Source organism: Callospermophilus lateralis, chromosome 1 (genome assembly GCF_048772815.1).
Source record: "Callospermophilus lateralis isolate mCalLat2 chromosome 1, mCalLat2.hap1, whole genome shotgun sequence".
NCBI lineage: Eukaryota > Metazoa > Chordata > Mammalia > Rodentia > Sciuridae > Callospermophilus > Callospermophilus lateralis.
Genome location: NC_135305.1, coordinates 46,824,733 through 46,849,420, shown reverse-complemented (window position 1 = coordinate 46,849,420; position 24,688 = coordinate 46,824,733). Strand labels below are relative to the sequence as shown.

The 24,688-nt window shown below is 36.3% G+C and overlaps 1 protein-coding gene across 1 annotated transcript in view; it reads left to right on the top strand.

The window, feature by feature from the left end:
• The first annotated feature begins 1,543 nt into the window (after window positions 1-1,543).
• Fam3c (FAM3 metabolism regulating signaling molecule C) overlaps window positions 1,544-24,688 on the top strand; it is a 43,472-nt gene continuing 20,327 nt past the window's right edge. The window contains exons 1-3 of the mRNA XM_076861815.1: window positions 1,544-1,719; window positions 14,233-14,286; window positions 18,513-18,617. Coding sequence (XP_076717930.1) covers window positions 14,274-14,286; window positions 18,513-18,617 — 118 coding nt within the window. The 5' untranslated portion in view covers window positions 1,544-1,719; window positions 14,233-14,273. The remainder of the gene's footprint in view (window positions 1,720-14,232; window positions 14,287-18,512; window positions 18,618-24,688) is intronic.

Below are 24,688 nucleotides of genomic sequence, written 5' to 3'. Positions count from 1 at the left end.
GATTTATCAACTTAAAAAAAAAATGTAACATATGGAAAGAAATACAGTTTATATTCTAACCCAGGACATGTACATAGGCACAAAGTAACCAGTGCACATAATACTTTATACATGTTTCAGGAAGAGTATTTATCCTTAAGATGTGCTATAAAGTCTAGTTTTCTGTTCCATGAAACAAAAACAACAAAATGTTGGTCGTGATCCACTGTTATTAAGTTCATTACCTACCAAAGAATTCTAAGGATCTTAGGGTCAATCGGAACTAGAAGACCAAACACACTATGCTCTGGGTACAGAAACTGTTCCAGGTATGGTGCTATCAGAATAAGACAAATGCAGTTTTTAAACATGTCAGTTGGATTGGGTTATAGAGCAAAAACTCTTTTTCACAAGAGGCTTCATAATTTCAGTGGGACAAAGGGTTGAGGAGGAGGCATTTTCTGTGGGGATTTTTGGTACCATAGTAAACTGCTTTTTGTTTGTTTGGACTAGGTGGAGCAAGGCTGTGGTCCCAGTTTCACAACTTACTACCTTATATTTTTGAACAAGTTTTTAAAACTCAGTTTTAGAGTCTTGATTTTTTGACTTGTTAAAATAATACAAAAAATATTTTGAGCTGCGAGAAATAAGAGCACAAAATATTGTACTCTAGCAAAACATTTGGCACATAAAAGCATTCAGCATGTGTTTCTTGCTTCCTTCCCTCGCCATGGATCACAGACTCCAGAATTTGTAGCTATTGTTTAGGCTGTGTTTTACATTTTTGGAGGAAAGCTAAGATTTGGTGGAATCATTACTATAGTCAAACCGTATTAGTTCTTTAATGCTATTTAATTGCATTAAATGGATTGTCTCAATATACTAAGAATAGTTAATAATATTTTTTTGGAATATGAATCTGATTTATGAAATACTCTATGTTCTCAGGTTATGTATCATAAGATTTGGATTAATTTTCCAGTTATCAGTACAATCGTGGGAAAATGTCTTAACAGAAGAGAAACACATTTCTAACTGTAATGTTGCTAACAATTTAAAGAAACAAAATGGCATGCAAATGCAAGTATTAGTTTCCTCCTTGGGTGTGCATTAAAGGTTACCAGAATTCACTATAATGTCTCGGATGTACAGGATTTTCATGATCAGTAACCTAGTTTTCAAGAGGTCAAAAGATAGTCACTCAGGTCCTAGATTGACAGGACCTCCCCCTCTTCGATGGATCGCTAGGATGGGGCTGGGCATTTTGAAATTTCTGCCTTTAAGTCTGGGATTTTGTGTGTGTGTGTGGATGCCGGGGAGGTGGCTGTGGCACATTTTCCCTCCTCCCGCAATGTCACTGAGGGGCCGGCGGCCGACGCGGCAGCTCCCACGTGGCAAGTCTAGATTGAGCGGGGCGGGGTTGGGGGCGGCGGGCGGGACGCGGAGCGGATCTCCGGCCCTTCCCTCCGGCCTGCCGGGGCGCCCGCGCGGTCCTCCACCGCCAGGGGGCGGGCGCGGCGTCGCGGCGGCGGGGGCCCATTGGTCGCGGCGGGGGAAGCGTGGGAGGAGGCCTGGTGGCGAACTGGCTTCCTCCTGGCCACTCGCGGGGGTGAGGGGAAGCCGGAGGAGTCCGGGAGGAAGCTGAGGCTAGCGCTGGAGGCGGAGGCGGAGGCGGAGGCGGTTCCCGTCGACCTCCGGCAGGACTGAGCGTAAAGAGGCCGGAAGGCGGGCGCCCGGCGGGTGAGACGCCTGGGGAGGCAGCGAGGTCCGGGGAGGGATGGAGGGAGACCAGGGGAGCCGGACACCCACCTTCTTCCTCGTTCTCCGCGCCCCACGGTCGCCTGCGGGGGACTGGCCCTGGGGCGACTCGGCGGCAGGACCAGGATCCAGGGCACCCAGGGCGCCGCGGGCCCTCGACCGGGGCTGCACCCCGGGTGCGAGCATCCTCCAGCGGCGCCTGGGCTCCGCGGGAGGCGGGGCTGTGCCTGCACCTGGCGCAGGGTCCCGCGCTTGGGTCTGGGCTGGCACCTGAGCGCGCCTTCCACACACACCCGGGTTGGAGTACTGTGGACCCCAGGAGGCGGGGCTGGAGTTGGGTGTTGGATTCGAACTCTGTAGAGAGCCATCTTGACTCACTTGTGAAGTTTTAGTGTTTCCTAAACTGGAGGTACTTTTTATTTTTTATTTTTTAAACTTATAGCCCATTGGTGTTTGTTGTCATTGATGAATGCACTGTTAATTTTTTTTTTTCTGCTACGACCACTGCTCTCTACTATGTGTGAGGGCTGGTTCCCTACACCTAAGTAATGAGTAAGGATTGACAGATTGAAGTTGTTACCTTAAGCCGTGATTTTTTTTGGATGGGGGGTGAGGGGGATGTGGGGGAGGGATGCTTTCATCACTCTCTACATCATCCTCTACTTAAATATGTTTACTTCAGAACTTCTAATTGATAGAACTTTTTCTGTTTCTTTTTATTTACTGAGAAATATATGGATACAATGTCACTAAATAATCTTAAATTGCCTAATTGCTGTACACTGTTGCCAAGTATTTCCACATGTGTATTTCTCACAACTCAAGTGAATAAGTCCTTTTATATATCTTCTTTCCTAACTTTACAGATGAAAATGCCAGCTCTCAGAGAAGTTAAATAAAGATTGATGCTAATAGCAGATCCCCAGACCACCTGGACCTGTGAACACCTTGCAGGACTAGTGATATATTATTATATTTTCCAGGTTTGGGGCAGCATTACTATGTTCAAGCAGTGCTTTACAGAGTACCAAGAGATCTCCATTTAACTTAGAAAATAAAATTAACTTACCAAATGCCATTCAACAAGAAAATGGCAGAATTGGCAAGTCAGCAACTGGTTTGGGTGGTATTATTGACTTGTACCTCCTTCTGGAGGTTGCCTGCCTCTTAAGTTCTCTGCCTCTTTACTAGTTAAGTCATTTTTTTGCTTTGTTCTGTTTTATACAGGTGTTAGGAGCTTTGTGTCATAGATTCTCAAACTATTTTCTCAACTCATTAAAGAGTAGCATTACTTGATGGGAAGAAAAGTAATAATAATTTTAGATAATAAACAGCATTTACTTCTAGTCTGGGGGAGCTTCAGATTACCTATATGACTTTTAAAAAGTAGGGGGCTTCTGTTTCAAAAGGGTGGCAAAATAAGAGTGAATACCACTGGACTAAAGAGACCTTAAAAACTAAAAATGTTTTATTATAATCACAAACTTTTAATATATATTGTTACCTTAAGCATTGCTAAGTATTCTTTCGTACTTTGTAAAGTCACATTAAAAAAGAGAAGGTAATTAGAGAGAAGATCAAAAAGATAAGAGACTTGAATGGCAAAAGGTAGTGTTCCCTGTAGGGGATCATAAAAACCTTATGTTTTTCACTATTTTGGGTTTTATGGTAAGCCTCATTATTTAAAAATGTTTTTACAGTCTTTTAAAAATATTAAAGTGCCTGCCATGTGCCGATAATTAATAGGTATCATGGATACTATGAATAAGACAGCCTGGGCCTTCATGAGGCTACTTTATTTTCTCAAAGACAGTGAATGTTTAACCTCCTCTCATCTTTATACCGATTTCATAAAGTTGACCCAGAGAGAAAAATTTTGGTTTTATGCTTCAAAAGAATTCATGTAGCTTAGAGTTTAGTACAGTAGCAAATTTTGTCCTGAACATAGTCCAAAAGAGTCTGTGGATCCCATAATCTGGATTTTAAGCAATAGTTTTGCATTTAGTTATTTTGTGAATGGCATTGACCAAATTAGCACATTTAATACTTTATTCATTTGATCAAAGAGGCTGAACAAGGTGAGGCTCTTTATACTTCAAAAGGTTTTGTTTTTGTTTTTTTTAATATAGCTCCTAAAATACAATGAGCTGATTTTCTTGTCAGACAAGGAAATTAAATGTTCTAATACCTCTAAGTCTCTACAGTGTAAGGAGTGAATATGCTTGTAGAAGGGCAACATGGAGTTTCTTTTTGGCAGTAAAGTAGTTCTGTATCTTGACTGTCCTGTTGGATACAGCAACTAACATAGGTAATCAAATTACATAACCAAAAATCACACAAATGGTTACAGTACCACATAGCATTTATCCATTCATCCTTTAATGGACCCTGGTGAGTCCATGAAACTTTCTAGTAATGAGTCTCGTCCTACTAATTTTCATCATCAGCTCCAAAGAATTATTGAGGTAGTATTATGGTATCAGGTGTGCCACATAAGGAAGGATACCATTCATTACCTGCAGTTAGTGATCATTAAGTGAGTTCTGAAGGATGTTGCTCAACAGCAATGAATTTTTAAAATTATTTTGGTTGATACAGTTTCAGAAAAAAAAAATCACATTAGAAGCATCTATTTGCAAATGGCTGCTGGCCTGCCATCAGTTTTTTTTTTTTTTTCTTTTTAATCTTTTTTTTTTTAAGTTGTAAATGGACATAATACCCTTAGTTTTATTTGTTTTTATGTGGTGCTGAGGATCAAACCCGAGTGCTAGGCAAGTGCTCTACCACTGAGCTCCAGCTCCAGCTCCAGCCACTGCCATCAGATTTTGATGTAGAAATAGGATGTTAATTGCAGTTTGTCCCGGGCTGTTGGACATATAGAACTGCTGTGTCTCCATTTCTTTGTGCAGAAGGCTTGACTGACAGAATTGTGTCTGCCATTGTGCACGTCAGTTCTACAGACTATTTAAAGACAGAGTTAGTGTGGTTGCTAACGAAAGTTCCTACACAAAATAGAAACCTACAACTTATCATTTGGCGTAAAGTAGCTACAGGAGATGAGGATAGGAGTTCTACCATGTATACATTTGTGCCTTTTCCGATTTTTTTTTTAAACACAATTTATGAGATGGATACTTAATAACCTTATTTATGTCCATCTTATAATTGCATTATTTTTGCTATTATTCTTGATAATACCTATTCTGTCCATCCATCTTCCCCAAGGTCGTTTACAGTATAGGATTAAGGTTGTTTAGATTATAACCCTTTAAACAATTGTAGAATTCTTGAAGGAGCAGGCAAAAATAAATGGCATTTTGTAGGATTCTTTCTTGTTTTTGGATTTGGGTATGTTTGTGCTGTAATCATCATTCCATTCCTTCAACTAGATTATAGGTTTTTAATCAAAGTTATGCTTTGGTTAAAAGAGAAGAATTGCAAGACCTTCGGGAAATTGAAAATATAGTAAGTAGTCTGTTTTAACCTTTGCAAACTGAAGTTGTCTTCCCTGCTCCTTGTCAATTTTCTCCAGATCTATTCACTGCCAGCCTCCTCTTCTTTCACCCCCAAAGGAGGATTCCACTTGGTGTTCAGAAAACAGTGAAAAAATTCTTATCATATGAATTTTAGTTTGGGGCCTTTCATCCTAGATCTGCTTTTTTTTTGGATTGTTATGTTCTTGGTCTGAAGTTCTCAGATCTGTGCTTGAATGGGAATCACTGGGGAACTTGTTAAACATGCTGGAGTTTTAACACCTACTCCTAGGGATTCTGATTCTTTTGGTCTGTGGCTGGCCCTGGAATTTGCATTTTAAAAAGCACACTAGTGATTCTGATGTCCCTGGTCTGGTAATACTGTAGTTAGGGCTTTGTAGGGTATTTTATTGAATCTGTGCAATTGTTTATAAAGTTGTTTCAGGAAACAGAAATGTGGTTGTAAACCTCATCTTGGGTGTACACATGCTGATAAGGGAAGCAGTGTGCCTCTCAAAATCAATAACAAGGTTTTAGGTTTCTAAGAAACAAAAGGGCCCCTCTTGTCAAAGGGTTATTATAAGGCATATGATATGAGATGAAATAATTACATAACAACATTTCTTCACATCTGTACCATGTAAAATAGAGTTTATATAAGGAGTCCTTACCTGATATCTGTTTGTAATGACGATTGTATGGATGACTTTGTTTTAAAGGTGCAGCTTTCTTGAGGTGTGATGCACTCCAGCTTGGCCCCAGTGTTATTTTCATCCTACTCATTTCCAGTCATTTATGTTAGTGACTCAGTTCAGAAGTCTTACGTTCCACTGGAATATTTACTTACTGTCACATTGACATCAGATGTAGCGTAATGGTTTGACTTATCTTTTTATCATTCTTTTCTGTTAGTCCATAGCTGTCACTAATATCAAGAAGCTGTTTATGCACTCATACAGGAATTGCAAACCATCCTGTGCTGAGTAGTTGTAGGAGGAAGTGGTAGGGTAAACACAAAATCTCAAGAGTAGGCCTCAACTCTAACTGCCAATTCAAAAAGAAAAGCTGAAGTGGTGTATTGGGTATTGAAAGAATGTCTGTAGGTTAGAGCAAATCTTCACTGTTGAGATTTCAGTGAAACACAACTCTACCTGCTTTTGGTGCTTCCTTTCGTGGTGGGGAAAATTACTTAGCTATGTTAGATTTAGGGAGAGGAAAGCAGAACATGGATCAATTTCAGTTTTAATCCCTTAAAGTGTTTTTGGAAAACATGGTAAAATGCTTGTTGATCAACTGGTTATTGGATCTCTCACATTTCTGAAGAGGAAAGAGTAACTTTAGGTCTCCTCTGTGGTGGATTCACATGGACCAGAGGAATTGTACTATGAGATTGACATTGAGCTGACTCATGTTGCTCTCAGAAGGTATATCACTCATGTTGCTCTCAGAATGTGTGTTGTCTGTCAGGATTGGCTACTTCTCTCTCTGCTGTCTTTGGTGCAGTTGATTTAGGCAGGGAACTTATGTGATTGATGGTGGCCCTTCGTTAACTTGTTTTTAAATGAAATTCAGTGGGTAATTATAGCTGTATTTTATCTGTTTTTATCCTTAGGAAATTGGAGTTTTATCCAACATGCTGTAGATCAGATATAAGTTTTCTGAAGTGTTACTCTATTTAGTATTAAGAGAACCAAATGAATAGCAAGGTGTAATACTTATTATGGATTGTAGAGGAAAGCTGAATCTTCGCAGGGTAGTCCAAATTTGCTTCAGCTCTAACATTGGTTAAAATTCTAGGGGGAAGTTAAAAACACTTCCTGCTCATTTTTGCTTTTCCATAGTATACTTTTAATTTTGTTTGTTAAGCACATTTAGATATTTGTCTTCTTTTAAATGTAATTTCAATATCATTCTACTTAAGAAAATAAAAGTCATGTGGTGTAGATTCAGATAACTATTAACAATCCTGGGATAGATCATCCATATGCCTCTCTTCCCAAGGTCTTCAATAGAACATGACAAATTTATTCTCTAAGACTTACTTATTGGTTCAGTTGACCCATTATTTAAAAGAATTTTCATCTGTTGCTTTGTAATCTCACTTTTGGGGGGCCACTTTGCAGAAAGAGTTGGGGGAAATTTTTTCTTGCGTCTTTTGTCCCCTAGTCAAAATATAAGTTTCATTTGTTCTTTTAAAAACTTGGGAAGGGGTCTGGGGTTGTGGCTTATTGGTAGAGTGCTTGCCTAGCATGGGTTAGGCACTGGGTTTGATTCTTGGTACCACATATCAATAAATAAAGGTCCATTGACAACTAAAAAATATTTAAAAAAAAACTTGGGAAACTTTTTAAATTGTTAGTCATTACAATATTTTATTTTAATCATTATTTCATGCACACTTTTAAAAGCTATATATGTGTGTGTGAGAGAGAGAGAAAAATGATAGATTCTTTTAGATGCATCTTCTAGAATTCAGTATCATCAGAAGAATAAGTTTATTTTGTGCTCATGGTTTCAAAGATATCAGTCCATGGTGAGTGAACTCCATTGCTCTGGGCCTAGAGTGAGGTAGAATATCGTGGTGGAGGGGTGTGGCAGAGGAAAGCTGCTCAGCTCATGGCAGGAAGCAGAGAGCAGGGGAGCCAGGGACGAAATATATAATCTGCAAGGGCATGTCCCAGTGACCTACTTCCTCCATCCATACCCTACCTGCTCACAGTTACCACCCAGTACAGTAGTCCTGTCAAATTATTAATCCATTAACTGGTTGACTCCACTGACTGTGTTACAGTTCTCATAATGTAATTATTTTACCTCTATACAATCTACATAACACATTTACTCTTTGAGGGGATACTTTATATGTAAAACATAACAGTGTCCTAACATTAAATACTGTCTGAGGTTATTAATTGGATTTTTTTTATCCCTAAGCAATTAGTATTAAAAATGCCATATTCTATTCACAGTATGTATAACACTTGATAGCAGCTCAGGGAGCATCCTGAGTTTTCAAATGTTAATGTTCTTTCAAATAAATGCAATCATCTTTTGCCTCCCCATTTTGTTATTTCAAAAATTTGTCTAGCCAGGCAAAAAAATGTAGGTATGGTAGCATCTGGATGAGATGGGTTACTTGATAATAGTGAATATCTGAATATCTGTAATAGAAATAACATATTACTAAAGTATTAAAGGTTTTTAAAAGGCTAAATATTTGAAATTTTAAAAGTTGATCACAACATCAGAATCACCTAGTGGAGTCAACTCTATTTTAAGCACATCACAAAAATGAACCCATTTAAACACCTGCATAAACTGGTGTCAACTTCTTTCCACTAACATATTTAATAATCAATGCAATGGAATTTAGTAAGATTTGCCAATTTCTTTCTCTTTCCTGGGATTGGTTTGGAAACATTACAGAGTCTAGATTTATTCTTGTCTTTGTATCTGATAAATAGCTTCATCTATAGGAAGAGAAAGATTTTTCCCTTTTAAAGGTGAAATATCCTGTTTTTTTCTCAAAAAATGTACAAAATATTCTTCAGAGAGCAGTTGAGTATGAAAATGTCTGATGGAGAATAAATTTTAGGATTGCTCAATCAGTTCAACTTCTGTGATAGTACTTCTAAGAGGTCTAGTAGTAGCTGTATAGGAGTTGTCTATTGTGCATGTAACCCAGTAAAAAAAATTAGACTATTGGGCATAGTCAGAAAAGTTTTTTATTCTTGTGCTTTAATTTTATTGTTGTTGTTCCTCATCTCAGGGCTCTGCACCTTGTGACCCATAGGCCTGTGTGGTCCCATAATCCATGATTGGTTTTCACATTTTTAAAGGGGTTGAAAAAGTAAAATAATAATTTGGTGATATATAAAAATTTTATGAAATTCAGCTTTATTACAACACAGTTGAACAATTTATTTTTATATTATTGATGATTGCTTTCTAGCTACAGCTATGGAGGGGAACAGTTGTGATAGAGTTTGTGTGGTTCTGAAGGTTCTGAAAGCTTAACAATATCTACTATCTGGCCCTCCTACAGAAAAAAAATTTCCAACATTTGCCCTGTTTATTTATAGAAATGCAGTTATTTATTGCAAGTAGGTTTTTGAACCACTGAGCCACATCTCCAGCCCTATTTTGTATTTTATTTAGAGACAGGGTATCACTGAGTTGCTTAGCACCTCACCTTTGCTGAGGCTGGCTTTGAACTCATGATCCTCCTACCTCAGCCTCCAGAGTCACTGGGATTACAAGCATGTGTCATCACATCCAGTTGCCCATAGTTCTTTTTAATGTCATATTTTTGTTTGTAAATATAACAAAGTAACTTACCCTAGTGTCTCTTCTAGTTTTAGCATTCTTTTGGTTTCAGCATTATCTCATTTTACTCTTCTACTTTAATGCTCTGGAGATGAAATTTAACTTTTTATCTTCCAAACTCAAGGGGGTCTTTATTAGTCTGGTTTTCCCAATAAATAGCCAATAGGTGATATATAGATAATAATTATAAATATGTAGATATATATTCCTTACAATAAACTATCTGTAGATATATAATTTGTTATGTATGTAATAATTTATTATAAGGATTTGGCTGACAGTTCTAAAGGCAATGAAGTCTGGTATCTATAGTCGGCAAGCTAGCAACCAAATAGAGTTGACTGTTTGGTTCCAGTCCACAGCCAAAGGCTTTCTCCCAGCTTAAAGATAAGGCAGAGTGTGAATTCTCCTTTTGTTAGGAAAATCAGTTTTTCCCTGTACTGTCACATCAAAGCACAAAAGACCATGACCTCAAAACTTGGGGATTTATTATTAGGAGCATCTCATAACCTGCTAATAGATGAGAACTGGTCAGTTTCTTTTTGGCCAGCTCCAATATAGAAAGATAGGTAGCAATTAGGGTTTCAGCGACTTCCTTGTGGAAGAGAATGACCTACCTTGGGAAGGGAATTAGAAGCCATGAATAATGGATGAAAATCAAAATATTTATTATAATATCATACTCTTTTATTCAGCTCTTGTTTTATTCAGATCTTCAGTGGATTGGATAAAACCCACCCCATTGAGGAGGACAGTCTACTCAGTCTATGTTATCCAAAAATAATCTTTTATGGACACATCTAGAATCATGTCTAAATATATGGGTAACTTGGGCCCAGTCAAGTTGACACATAAAATTGACATAGGACCTAAATAAACTATATCTATCTTTTTGTCCTTTGCCCCCCCCCTTTTTTTTTGGTAGTTAAAAAGCCCCAGTCTGTGTGGATGTTAGAATCATCTGAACTTAGTTGGTTCAGTTGAAAGTGTCATTTGGCTAGCACCAAATTGAAGTTGAATTTGAACTGAATGGTTGTTTCTTCATATGAATGGAGTATAGCTATAGTATTTCCTTCTAGTTTGTTTTCTAATAAGCATATTTGTACCCTTCATTTTCTTGTATCATTTTTGAAGTGGGAGGGCTCTAACACATAAGCTTAGTCATTTTGACAAACTAAATAATCTCTGGAGAGGCTACTTTGCATCAGAGATCAGAAATTTTCAGAACAATTTGATTGGCATAGCATTTTGTCATCAGACCTCGTGGATTTATTTGTGAGTTTCTTCCTTACCCTTCATAGGACTTTATAAAATCCCTTGACCTCATCCATAATGCCTGTATAATACCCACTACAGCTAGAGGGCTGGTAGGGAGGTTATATAATATAAGAATGTGTGTGAATTGCACCACTAAATGCATGCATTGCCTGGGCTTATGTTAACTGACAAGATATCCCTCTCTTGGTAATTGTTTTCATGGCTTATTTTGTGTATAGAATGGTGTTCTTGTAGTTTTCGTGATACAGAATCCACTTCTGAAGGAAAGACTGGAAAGCACAAACACTTGATCTGTGCTTTTATATTTGCTGTTTCTTAAGTTAATGGATTCTAAGACAATACCTCCTTTTCCACATGGTAGTCTTAGTTTTACTTGAGTAAAAGAACTTCATTCATTTGGACCAAAGTAGACTCTTTTGAGTTAAAGGAATGTTTTCATATTATTAAACATTCAGAGAAATCAGTATGTCACTCTGAGGTTCTAGCTTAGGCTCTCTTCAGTATAGGTCCCATACTTAGTATTTGTTCAGTGTTTCATCATACAAAGGCATGATGGGGGCCCTCCTTGCTTTTGACTTGATAGTTATGCACTTTATATTTAGAAACCTGATTTATTGTCTAAACACTGAAACTTGTTTTGGCCTACATTTGTACTTTTTGGAGCAATTTTATTTCATAAATATACTGAGGTTTTTAATTAGTTAACAATAATAATAATTATTATGCAGTACCAGGGATTGAACCCAGGGGTATGCTACCACTGTGCTGTATCCCCAGCCCTTTGTATTTATTTTGAGATAGGGTCTCACTATATTGCTGAGGCTGGTCTCTAACTTGCAATCTTCCTGTCTCAGCCACCTCAGTTGCTGGAATTATAGGTATGTGCCACTGTGCCTGGTGCTTAATTTATTTAATTTTAATCTGTCATAAGAATACACTCCCACTGCAAAATTACTATGGTTTTGGTAGCTGGTACTAGTTTCTGTAATTCCATCTTTTAATAACTATATAAGAAAAATGGTAAACCCTTTACTTGTTGCATCTAGATAGAGTTCCGAATTTCTAGTAGAGGTCTTTTTTTATCCTGGTACTGTTGTGTTTGTTTTCATTGGATTTCTTTTTCTTTGATCCTCACTTGATTGTTGGTGTGGTTTAGACTGAGATTTCCATTAATTTTTTCTTTTGTTCCCCTCTGAGAATATTACATATATTTTGTTTTGTATTCAGTGCTATCATAAGAATATAAATCAGGAATTATTTGGAAATAGCATCATAAATATGCTCCATGATTTACTGTCAGATATATTCATTACTCCTTTTTCTGATTTACAGTTTTGCATCATTAATTAAACAAAGATGTGTTATAACTAAAGCCTTAATTTAATGCAATTTTAACTCAGAGATCTTACTAACTTAATTCTTTGAGCAATTTTAGTATAAAACAATTGTATTCAACTAGACAATTGTAGTTGCTTACAATGTGGTCTTAGTAGTGATAAATTTAGAAGCAGGTTTGTTGGGAGGTACAAACAGGTGGCAGGTATAGGAGGCAGTGACTGTAATTATACAGGTGCAGCCTCAGCAGGTAATGGAAACTGAAATAGAACAGCAGGTGTCTGGTGCCCAACTGCTTATCGCATTTTCAAAAGAAGTTTTCTGAGACCACACTCAGATAAGAGTGAAGTTATTTGGAATATTGACTGGGAGGAAAGCCTTATGTGTTGTGAAAGCAGAATTCAATTTTGCTGGAAGCCAAAAGAGGATTTATAACCTGTTGGGATTTTCATTTGAAAAGCCAACTTTTTTTTTATTTTTTATTTTATGTGATGTGATGGTTTGTGGATACTTTGGCTTCAGTTTTCCTAGCCTGTGGCTAAGTAGTTTAAATAGATATGTAACATTGACTTTTTTTACTATGTTGTAGGTGTTCCTATAACTAACAAAGGAAAAGAAATCAATAATGAACAAGTCAGTTTAAGTGTTGATTTTTTGCTTCAGGGTAGATTGTAGAGAAGGAAAGGAGCCAGGATGGGGCATGCATCTTTGGGTGCTGTTTACCCTTCCCCAGCCACCTGCTTTTTTGGGAAAACTGGATGTCTCTCTTTCTTTCAGTGTCCTTAAGGGTAGATCATTATAGATCAAAGATCAATATGGAAACTTAAGTATCAAAACATAAAATAAAATTTATTTCTGATTTATGCGATTTATTAATCACAACTTCCCTTTGAAGTCCTTTCCTTTACAATAGATTGTTGACTGGAAGTTTTCCAGCTCAACATGGATGTGGCTTTCCTATTAAACTCATTTGCTTTTCCACTTTTAATTTTTAAGTTTACTTATGTTGTTTCTTAGGATGTACACATACACACACACACACAACACACACACACATTTTATAGTATCTGTTTCTTGTGTATGGTAAAATAATATCAAAAAACAGGTTTTTTTAAAACTTGATATGTATTCTGTCAATAATAATTGCTGGAATGTTTAAAATTATACTTCTGTACTTCCAAATATATTATTTTGCATATGTAAATTAAAAACCATGAAGAGAACCAGGTATTAAACTAAGACTTTGCCATGAATGCTTAACATAGTGACAGCTGAATTAAGTGAAATAAAAAATGAAGTGGCAGCTGGGCGTGGTGGCACATGCCTGCAATCTGAGCTCTTTGGGAGGTTGAGGCAGGAGGATTGTAAGTTTGAGGCCAGTTTAGGCAATATTGAGACCCTCTTAAAAAGGGCTTGGGATGTAGCTCAGTGGTAGAGCTTTTGTCTAGTATGTGGTGGACTCTGTTCAATCCCAATATTTAAAAAAAGAAGAAGAAGGAGAAGGAGGAAAAGAAGAAGAAGAAGAAGTAGTAGTAGGAGGAGGAGGAGGAGGAAAAGAAGAAGAAGAAGTAGTAGTAGTAGTAGTAGTAGTAGTAGCAGCAGCAGCAGCAGCAGCAGTAGTAGCAGCAACATGTAGCATGTAGCATGGAATGAGCTGGCCAACTTAAACTCTTACCTCATTTCTGCAAATAATTTGTTCATGACTAGAGTAAGCAGCTTATCTTCTTTGAACCTTGTCTGCAAACCCAAGTTTTGAACTAAATAAATTTCTTATGGATGCATAATCACTGAGAATAATAAAACATTGTCTTCTAGCCACAGCCTAATGGCAGGTTTTCTCATTTGTCCACTTTTCGTTTGTGAGGGAGCTTGAGGGTATAGACCACTCTCTTGGGATATTATGGTCCAGTGAAAGGAGACAGACCTGGTGATAAGAGTTTTTTCATTAAATATTAATGTGAGTAGAATACTTAGAAGTGTCATGACATTTACTTAATTAGTTCTATGTATTTACTCCAAATTCAATCTAAAAAAGAATATTTATTCTAGAATTAATATTGTTTTTCTTTTCTTTTGATTTTAGGAGCATATTTAATGAAAAGTTTCATAGACTGAAAACTAAACATGAGGGTAGCAGGTAAGATATTTAATTTAGTGTAATTTTGCCTTTTGTGTAACCTCTTTGTTTAGTAATGACTAAAGATGACAGTAAATAATGTTTCTTTGTTTTATATTGAGTATAAAGCTCAAGTTAACTAACATTATTTAGCCTAATTTTTTAGGTAGTAAGCAAATTATACATTGTACATTTAGTGAACATTACATGTTTTTATAAATAAACATTTTGTTGAAATAATGCTAAATATTTTAAGTATGGTTTTAATATTTCTTATATATTAAGCTTGTTTGCCTAATATTATATATAAAATGTCCATATAAAGAATGATTATTACCATGTTAGGAGGCTGCTTTTTATTTTGCTAAAGTTTTAGCCTATTGAGAAAAATGAGTTCTAAAGTTTCAAAGTTTAAATCTCTCCAAGTAAAATTAAAACTAATGTAGGTAAAGGATTCAATGAAATACACGTTTTTACTCAGTATTTGTTATTCAAGTTCAGTTGGCATAAGTGAGGTTATATGATGTAAGAACATTAATTTATTCCTGAAGGATCATCTTAAAGAAATTGAAAAACATCACTAGATGTTTATAGTATTAAGCTAGCTATCTTTAAACATAAGAAGGCACATCCATACACCTGAATGGACTCTTGCTACCTATAAAGAGAAAGTGATTTCCCCACCTGTCCTTCAGGCAAAGACAGTGTACATTCTACAAAGGCATTTCTATTAAATGTATACCCAACATAGGAGATAAATTGTAATTTCTCAAGGTAATCGGTCTTACTTGTCATCTTCTCACCAGCAAACCAAATAGTTTTCCCAGCAACATCTCTTAAAAAAAAAAAAAAAAAAAGTGCCTAAAGTCAAAGTGGATTAATTAACAGACCGGTCTTCGTACTTTGGTCAAGATTGTATAGAAATAGGCACAATTGGTTAAGCTTCGTGATTATTAAACAAAGGACATGATTATTAAAGAAAGGATAACTGGAGGTTGTTACAAATGCTTTTGTAGAAATTTGAAAACCTGGATCACTGTTCCATGAAATTAGTATCCCTTTTTTTTTAAGTAGTTGTACAGTTGTTGAATAATATTCCTGGGAACCAAGAGCTTGCTTGTGGTTTCAAAAAAAAAACATGTTGCAGTGCCTTTTTTTTTTTTTTTTGGTACCAGTTATTGAACCCAAGGGCACTTAACCACTGAGCCACAGCCCCCAGCCCTTTTAATTAAGTAATTTTTTTTAAGACAGGGTCTCACTAGGTTGCTTACAGTAAGTTGCTGAAGCTGGTTTTGAACTTGAGCTCCTCCTGCCTCAGCCCCTGGAGCTGCTGGGATTACAGGCATGTACTGCCATGCCTAGCCCTTTTTATGTTTTTAATGATCTATAGCCAGCAGGACTATATGATTATTGATGATTATGTCTGCCTATGATTTTAAAGTTTATTGCTGAAGCATAGGGATTTGAAATAAAGCAAGTTTCTCTTCTGCACATAATTTTGAATTCATTCTAGTTGAAACTAACATTGTCATGTAGTCCATTTTTCTGATTCTGACAATTAATGCCCAAGCTAATTGATGAGTAATTACTCACTGAGTGATTATTTTATGTTTGGCACCTTTCCTAGTAAAGGTCTTAAGGGAACTGCCTTTAATGAATCATCTGTTACTTCATTACTTCTAACTAATTAATCTCTTCTTATTTTAAGAAATATCTGATTGTTTTGAAATACCCATATAGTCATTATTCTTGCATCTGAAATTTATGCTTTTTGGTTTGTGAAAAATAGGAATATACAACTAGTGTAGTCCATGGCTAGAAGCAAGAGGGACTTGCCTGGAAAATTAAGAATGGGAATCATGGTATAATATGGTTGGGCCCCTCCATGTCCAGGACTAGATGCTGGTCCTGGACACAAGCCAGATATAGAGGAGACCTTCTGTAATAGAAGTTCCACAACCCTATCCTAACTTTTCTCTCCCTCGGAGCTTTGTTTCTTCTTAGTTCCCCTAATGGTCCAACATAACAAGTAGGTTTTGGCTTAAGACTCAAGGCTACCACTGACTAGTTATATGACCTTAGACAAATAATCTAAAATTTTAGCCTCATTTTCCTGGTTTGGAAAATGGAAACATTATCATTTCAGTTTTAAACAATTAAATTATGACATATCTGCTTTATAGGACAGATAGGGAAGAGTTATCTCTGCTTGTATGTGCCCATGATTGCTAGAAAATAAAATGGTAAGACTATCATGTGATTATGTAATCTTCAAGCCATTGGTCTTAGTCTTAAATGATTAAGAAACAATATACCACCTGTTATCATTCATCTATTTTGCAAACAGTTGTTGAGAGTATTAATATGTTATGAGGCACTTGGCTTGATCCTGTGGGGAAGAGTTGAAAGCCCAATGGAATTTTGCTTGCTCATGCACTAAAAATGTAGGCAGCTTTTCTTTGCTCTTAGGAACAGGAAGTAGTTTTTGTAGGGGAGAAGGTAGGAAATGGAGGAGGGAGGCAGGGACTGATTTAGAGGAGTGGCTTCTCATTGGCTTCTCGTTGCCACTTCATTACTATGTTAATGGAAAGTTTCTTCTTTTTTGTTTTTTGAACTTTATTTTTCAGAGCAGTTTTAGGTTCACAGAAAAAATTGAGAGGAAGGTATAAATATTTTCCATTTACTCACTGTCCCAACATAGTCATAGCCATTCATAGTGTTTCATAGCAGCAAGTTAATTCCTACTGCTTCTCAGCATAATCAGCATTTTCAAGCATCTTTAGTCATCAGTTCATTCCTTTCCCTTTCCCAAAAGCTGCAGTTTATTCTTTTTAAAATGAAAAAAATATTTAATTCTTCCTTATCTAATACTTTCAGCATTTTTTTTTTTTTTTTTTTAGAAGAATGTGGTAATTTGGTTTTAGAAGAGAGTACTGTACAAACCACCAGTCTTTGTTAGGATCCCTGGATTCTGGTTTTATGATGGCACTAATTTGTCTGTTATCTTGGGCATTCACCTCTAGGCATTTTTTTCCTTTAAGAATAGTGAGATGACTGCTGATCCTATCTACTTCTGTTATATCACTGCAAATGAAACCATTAGTAAGAGAGGGGAACAGGGAATGTATAGATACACATTATTTTTGTTCCTAAATAAGCACATGTCTCTGAAATACTTAGTTTAAGAGGAAGATATTTCTTTTTTTTTTTTTTTTTAAGAGAGAGCTAGAGAGAGACAGACAGAGAATTTTAATATTTATTTTTTAGTTTTTGGCGGACACAACATCTTTGTTTGTATGTTGTGCTGAGGATCGAACCCGGGCCGCACACATGCCAGGCAAGCACGCTACCACTTGAGCCACATCCCCAGCCCAAGGAAGATATTTCTTAGTTGTCCTTTTCTGTTTCCTTTTCTGTCTTGCACTTTTGTCCTTTTCTTCCCTACATTTGGTTAGCTGTGAAGAAAAAGGACAAAAGATGGGTCTTATTAAGTAGAAATGTCAATAATGACTGTTTGTAAGATACTCTGACATAATTGAAAATACAGAGGTATGAAAGTCAAGGAGTCTGCCCTTGTGGAGCTCACCAAGTAGCCATGTTATGAAACATCGGGATAGATGTCAACTTATTCCTCTAGGAGTGCAGATAGCCTTCCTAAACTAGGTATTGAGAATGGGGAGGAAGAGTTTGATGTTTGCTATGTCATAAGGGTTTGTGTAGCTCCAGGACATGTATGGTGGTGACAGGACAATAAGCCTGTCATGTTTTACTCGAGAACTGCTTGTTTAGTGGATATTCTCCAGGCCCTGCAATCTCTAAAAGGTTTAGTGTTTTGGTAACATCCCTGTATAGCATTGTCCTTTATATTTGAAAAGGATTGGTAGTACGGCATTCAACAAACTTGGTGTTGGTTGGTGGGTTCCGTTAGCTGTGACAGTTGCATAGTCCACCTGAAACTAATGACAGACATTTAATTTTTCTTCACATAAAACTAGGCAGATTGTTCAACCAGTCCTATCTTGGGATTGATAACTAATTCAAGAATTCTTTGATCAGGAACATTTTTTATCTTGATGGGATTGTTAGTACAACTTTTATTGTAACTCAAGTAAAATTAAAATTTAGTAGATAAAAAGTAGAAGCTTATTAGTTTTAAATTTTAAGAAACTTACATTTTTCATAGAAATGTATAACAAAAGTTTTGTGGGTTCATCAACTCATGCTGATCATTTCTGCCTTTTGTCTAGGTGCTGCAAAGTTGATAGTAGCCGTGGCAGTGTTTTTACTGACATTTTATGTTATATCTCAAGTATTTGAAATAAAAATGGATACAAGTTTAGGAAATCTCTTTGGTAAGTTTTGTTTCTTTCCTTTCTTAAACCAAATTTTTGATATGGGTATCAGAAGTTTAATCAGTTTTCAATATTGAGTTACTGCTGTTGAGTGTATCTAGGAAAGGAATTATTGTATCTAGGAAAGGAATTATTTTATCAGTAAATGTGATTCAGTAACATATTCTAAAATACATAATAGGTCTTAGAATTAATTCAATATGAAGCATGAATCTTCAACATTTTGAACATATTTAATAAGCTTATTTTATGCATGCTTTCAGGCATTAATCATGACTTCTGAATGTACATTTTAGAAGATAAATAACATCCCTAAGCTTAGATTGTTTCTGTTTGAGTTGGCTGCTAGAAAACTTGGACCCAAATCTCACCCTCAGTTACTGAGTGATTATGAGCCGAATTAATGCATTTTAGGTGTTGGTCATAAAAACTTGTCCTGCTTTCCTATCCTTATTTTTCCTTATGTGGTGTTTTCTTTTACTCATTCATTTAATGTTTCTATATTGTAAATGTAATCAGCAAAAGGTACCTTAATCCAGTTTTTAACAAAATCTTTAAGTTTTTGAAAGAAATTTGAAATGTTTGCTCAGGAACCAGTTTTATTTCATAGTATTTTATTTATATATTTCATATCTTATTGAACTAAGTACCAAATGTGTTTCTGTTTTGTAAATATTTTATTATGAGATTAAAGAATGGAGCTTAATGCTTACATATTTAAGTGGGAAGTAATTGTTTATGTTTAACTATGGCCTTATATAAAATTAATTTTGGAACCTTTTCTGGAGACCACAGGTCTTTATCATTTGAAGTTAGAGAAGCTGTTTATACCCTTTGTAGATCCTTGTACTTATACTGACTAAGCTTTGGCTGTGGTGGTGTTTAAGATATTAAAAAATTAAGCATGGAAAATGAGACAGTGAAACCTGCAAACAGTATTTTGGTCTATTAGGTAGAATTGAATGAGAACCACTGTGAGATCTCGGGACTAGTGATTTTTGCTTTCCATAAATTGAAAGGGGTCCAAAGACTCTCTTGCATCTAATCTAAGATTCTCTATGCCAGTACTTCTCAAGCTTTCATGTGAAAAGAACTTCCAGAAAATACTGATCAGTATCTGGGATGTGGCCTGAGATTCTGCATTTCTAACAAGCTGCCAGATGACGCTCAGATTCTTGTGCATGAACCACATACTGAGTATCCAAGCTGAAGACAGTTCTGACATGACTCCTCAATGTCTGTGCAAACATTTTCTTACCATGACGACTTACAAATGCTTCTTTGTATTCACTGAATTCTGCCTTTTGTCCTCCCAGGTAATTTCAATACCCTGTCCTTACTTCTGTCTGCTGGAGTTCTCCTCTATCTTTGATCTCTCAGACAGTTAAATTGCACTCCTGGTTCTTCAGACCACCTTCTTACACATTTTCATCTTTTCAAGTAATGGAATCCTCCCTTTCAGTCATTTCTTTTTAATATACTGATCATTTTCTTCCTGAACCTGTTTTACAACACTTGGCATTTATCTGAAAATGAAGTACCCAGGATCCTGCTTCAAGTGGTTATTACAAAGTATTTGAGTCTTTGTTTTACTTGTGATCTTCGAGAGCACAGTGCTTTCAGTCAAATGAAGGGCAGGAACAACATTGAAGGCTCTGAGGACTTGTTGATTGTTGCTCCAGAGGCAGTGTGTAACCAACTTTGCTAAAAATGTTGATGGTATAGGAAGATGATGATGGGATGGTAGCTTGATGTGGAAGCTAGTTGCATGTGCCTTTTTTATTTTTATTTTTTTAAAGTAAACAACTTTCACATATCTATAGGCTTTGAGCAAAAATTGGGTGAATGACAAATCAGTGAAAAGACATTGAACAAACAAGAAAAGGAAGATCCTTGAGAGAAGGGAGGCAGAGGACCAATGGTACAAATAGGCCATTTGGGGAAAGGCCCACTGTTTTCAGAGAAGTGAAGAGTGGGCTGGGTGGCCATAGTGTGGCACAATCATCATATACATGTAATTGGTGATTCCCCAGCTGTGGCTGTCTCCACCCCCACTCCCCCCCACCCACTCCCCACCTCCCCACTCCCCCCCACCCACTCCCCACCTCCCCACTCCCCCCCACCCACTCCCCACCTCCCCACTCCCCCCCACCCACTCCCCACCTCCCCACTCCCCCCCACCCACTCCCCCCCACCCACTTCCCACCCCCCCTCTTCACCCCCCTCCCCCTCCCCACCCCTCCCAAACCTCTTCCCTAGTTGGGTTTTCTCTAGTGTGAATTATTTTTATAGACATAGTAATGTCTCCTCATCTCTTTCTTGTCTTTACTATCTGCCTGCCTCAATACTGTAGCCAGAGTCATTTTCTCAAAACTCATGAACCTTTAGTACTTGCAGTTCTTGGAGGAAAACTGCAAAGTTTCTGCTCAGGATGACAGTCAAAGCCCCAGCCTGCCTTCTGACCTGCTCTCCACTCCTCCCCACCCCTTGTGTCTCACTTGCTAGGACATAGAACGTATTCTGTCCTTCTATATATCAGCCTTTGCTTATGCTGATTCTGTACTCTGCATGCTTTTCTCCTTTCCCCATCATCTGTTAATGTTTCTTACTTTTACATCAGTGCCCCCTCTTTACTTATTAGAATGTATTGCTCCTTTTTTGAATTGTTTGTTCTAATCATGCAGTATACATTATTTTGTTAATCATTTTATTCTGTCTTAACGTTATAGAATTTTTTTTTAATTTTTTTCTTTTTCATATGTCTTGTCTTCCCCCAACAGAGACTAGATCATGAGGGCAATAATATCTTGTTGCCTAATGCAGCATCTAGGACTGGGCCCTGCAGATAATAATGTTGATTGAGTGAAAATAAATATATACACTGAGCATTCTGACTTTTCTGTGAGAAGGAAGAATATTTCCCATGTGGGATTCATGCAGAGCTGCATTAGTTGGGCAATCACTGGTAATCAAAAACACAGTTATGAAAAACACAGTACTTTAACTTAGTTGTCTCTTCTTTTCATTTTGATTTTTCTTGGCGTTAAGAATCTGCAAGAATTTATTGTATTTTATCTATGTGATTTAGGTACTCTGAGGGCAGATGTTTATTTTAATATCATAACTGAGGTAGTACATTGTATCTGTAAAGCCTTATTGGATTTCAGTCAGTTGAATTGATGAAAATTCAACTAGTGGGGTTTAATTTTAATTCTCATTCAGGCTATTGTAGCCAAGATGGATATATGTTATCTTTGTCATTTGTTTAGCATGTAACTTCATTTATTAAAGATTAATGAGTTTAGCCCAGTATTGAGATTGTTTCTGTAATCTGTATCTTAAGCACCTTTTTTGGTGAGTTTTCCATTTTTTTTCCAGCTTCTCTAACTTACTTGATAGTTTCTATACATCATTTTGATTTGAGTTTTTTATATAATATTATTTTTAAAAAATAAACTTATTTCTAGAAAGAAAGAACTAAAATTTTGATACTAGTTTAATAGTTGAAAATACTAAGGTAGACTAATTGTGATTTTAAAAAAACAATAATTTTTTTGGACTGGAGACGTAGCTCAGTGGTAGAATGCTGGCTTAGTAACACGAAACCCTTGTTCAAACTTCAGCAAAACAAAGACAAAACCCACAGTCTTCTAACAATTTTATTTTGAGAGGGTTGTAGAGTTGCAAGCATTTGTAAGAAATAATACTCAGAAATCTTGCATACTCTTTAATTGTTTTCTTCCATTAGTAATATCTAGAAACTGTAAAACATGATCATGGCCAGGATATGAACATGGATACAGTTATCAGTCTAATTCATGATCTTGACTTAATATGTGTGAGTTTTCAGTGTAGACACTTACCTAGTAAATATACTATACACAGTCCAAATTAGTTTTGCATATTGTTGCAGTAAATAACGTTCTATAGAGTTCACATGCCCTTTCATATTTAAACCACTGGTAAGTAGTAAATACATAATTTTTTTCTTTTTTTAATCTGTCATACACGACAGCAGAATGCATTTCAATTCATAGTACACATATAGAGCACAATTTTTCACGTCTCTGGTTGTACACAAAGTAGAGTCACACTATTTGTTTCTTCATACATGTACTTAGGGCATGATGACCATCTCATTCCACCATCTTTCCAACCCTCATGCCTCCTTGCTTCCCCTCCCTCCCCTTTGCCCTATTTAAAGTTCCTCCATTCCTCCCATGTTCCCCCTCACACCCCAATTATGGATCAGCGTCCACATAGCAGTTCATTCTTTGGTTTTGGGTGATTGGCTTACTTCACTTAGCATGATATTCTTCAACTCCATCCATTTACCTGCAGTTGAAATATTATTTAAAACTAAAATATTATTTAAAACTGCACTTGAAATATTATTTAAAACTAAGTCATGCTGATTCTGTAGTAACTTACTGAAAGACATTTATTGATGTAACTAAATCAGAAATGTTTGCTATTATTCCTTGAGGTGAACTGTTGTATGTATTGAAAGAAATTAAGTGTAGAATTGTCAGGTGGTTTGAAAAGAAAGTTGCTAAGTGCAGGGATTTATGTGTTTGTATATTGTGCCTATAACCTACCTTGGACAATACCCTTTTATTTACAAAAAATAACTTACCTGTTTGGCTCCAGGAGCTAACATGCTTAGAACAAGCATGGTAGAGAGCTTTTAGTTTTGATGAGTCGTGAATAAAAATGAGCTTTCATCTGGAAAGAAAATTCTTTCACAAGCATTTTTGTCATCTTAAGCATCCTGTCTGTCCCCTTATACATTAAATGGAGGTCAGGTTGTTTCATTAAAAACCTAATGACTAACAAAGTTATTTTCCTTAAATTATATTCCAGTAAAGTTTTTTTTTAATTGAATAGCAGCTACTGATTTTACATCTTATATTGTATATACAAACTAATTTGACTGCTTTGATGAGCCATCCCTGATTTTCCTTCTGCTTCTCTTTCCTCAGCCACTCCACATTTTTAAGGCTCCTGTGCTCTGATCAATATTTGCTTATTGATAAGATAAGAGGCTCTCCCTGTGTCTTTTCAAGTCCTCTCTCGGGATGACCTCATCTGTTTGCCAATTTTCCATTTTATATCTTAATCCCAGGCCTGTTTACAGCTAGCCTTCATGCTTTTGTACTTGGATTCTCTCCAAGTATCTTCTTTTCTTTTTTTTTAATTTTTTTAATGAGGAAAAAAAAAAAAAACTTTTACTTAAAAATATATAGAATGCTTTTATAACTTTTCCCAAAGATAATATATGAATGAAAATTAATTAGAGATTAAGGAAATGCAAACTAAAACCATGTGAATTTATCTTTCTGTAAGATATATCACTATAACACTAGAAAAACCAAAATTTTAAATTCCGAATATATCAAGTGTTGGTGAGGATATGGAATAACTGAAATTCCGATATATAACATCTAGCAGAAATATAAAATGGTATAGCCACTTTGGAAATGCCTTGGTGACTTTCTGTGAAATTAAAAATTCAGTTTTATTCAAGCTCAGCATTCCCGCTTTAAGGTATTATTTAAGAGAAACTAACATATTTCCACATAAAACATGTCAATGCATTTTCAAAGCAGTTCTGGTCAGAAAGCCATACATCATAAGCAACCAAAAGGGCCAATAACTGGCAAATAAATGAATAAATCATTGCATGTCCATAAATTGAAATTTTACTCAGCAATAAAAGGAACAAAATTTGGGCACATAAAACAGGCTTATATCCTAATTGGTTCATATCATAACATATCTTAAAATTAACAGATCCAACACTGAATTCATCATTGATTCCTCACCCTCCCCCCATGTCCTAATTAGATTATAAGCATCTTCTTTTTGTGGTACTATTTTCTGAACCCAGGTCCTCTCTGTGTTAGGCAAACACTCTTTTCACTGAGCTGCATCCTCATCCCTAAATTATAAACAACTTGAGCTCGGAGATGGTATTTTTGTTCATTGGCTCATAAGAATGAATGAATGAATGAATGAATGCTTTTTAAGTCAACTCCTGAGCTAGATCCTTGACTCCTCCCTTTTCCTCT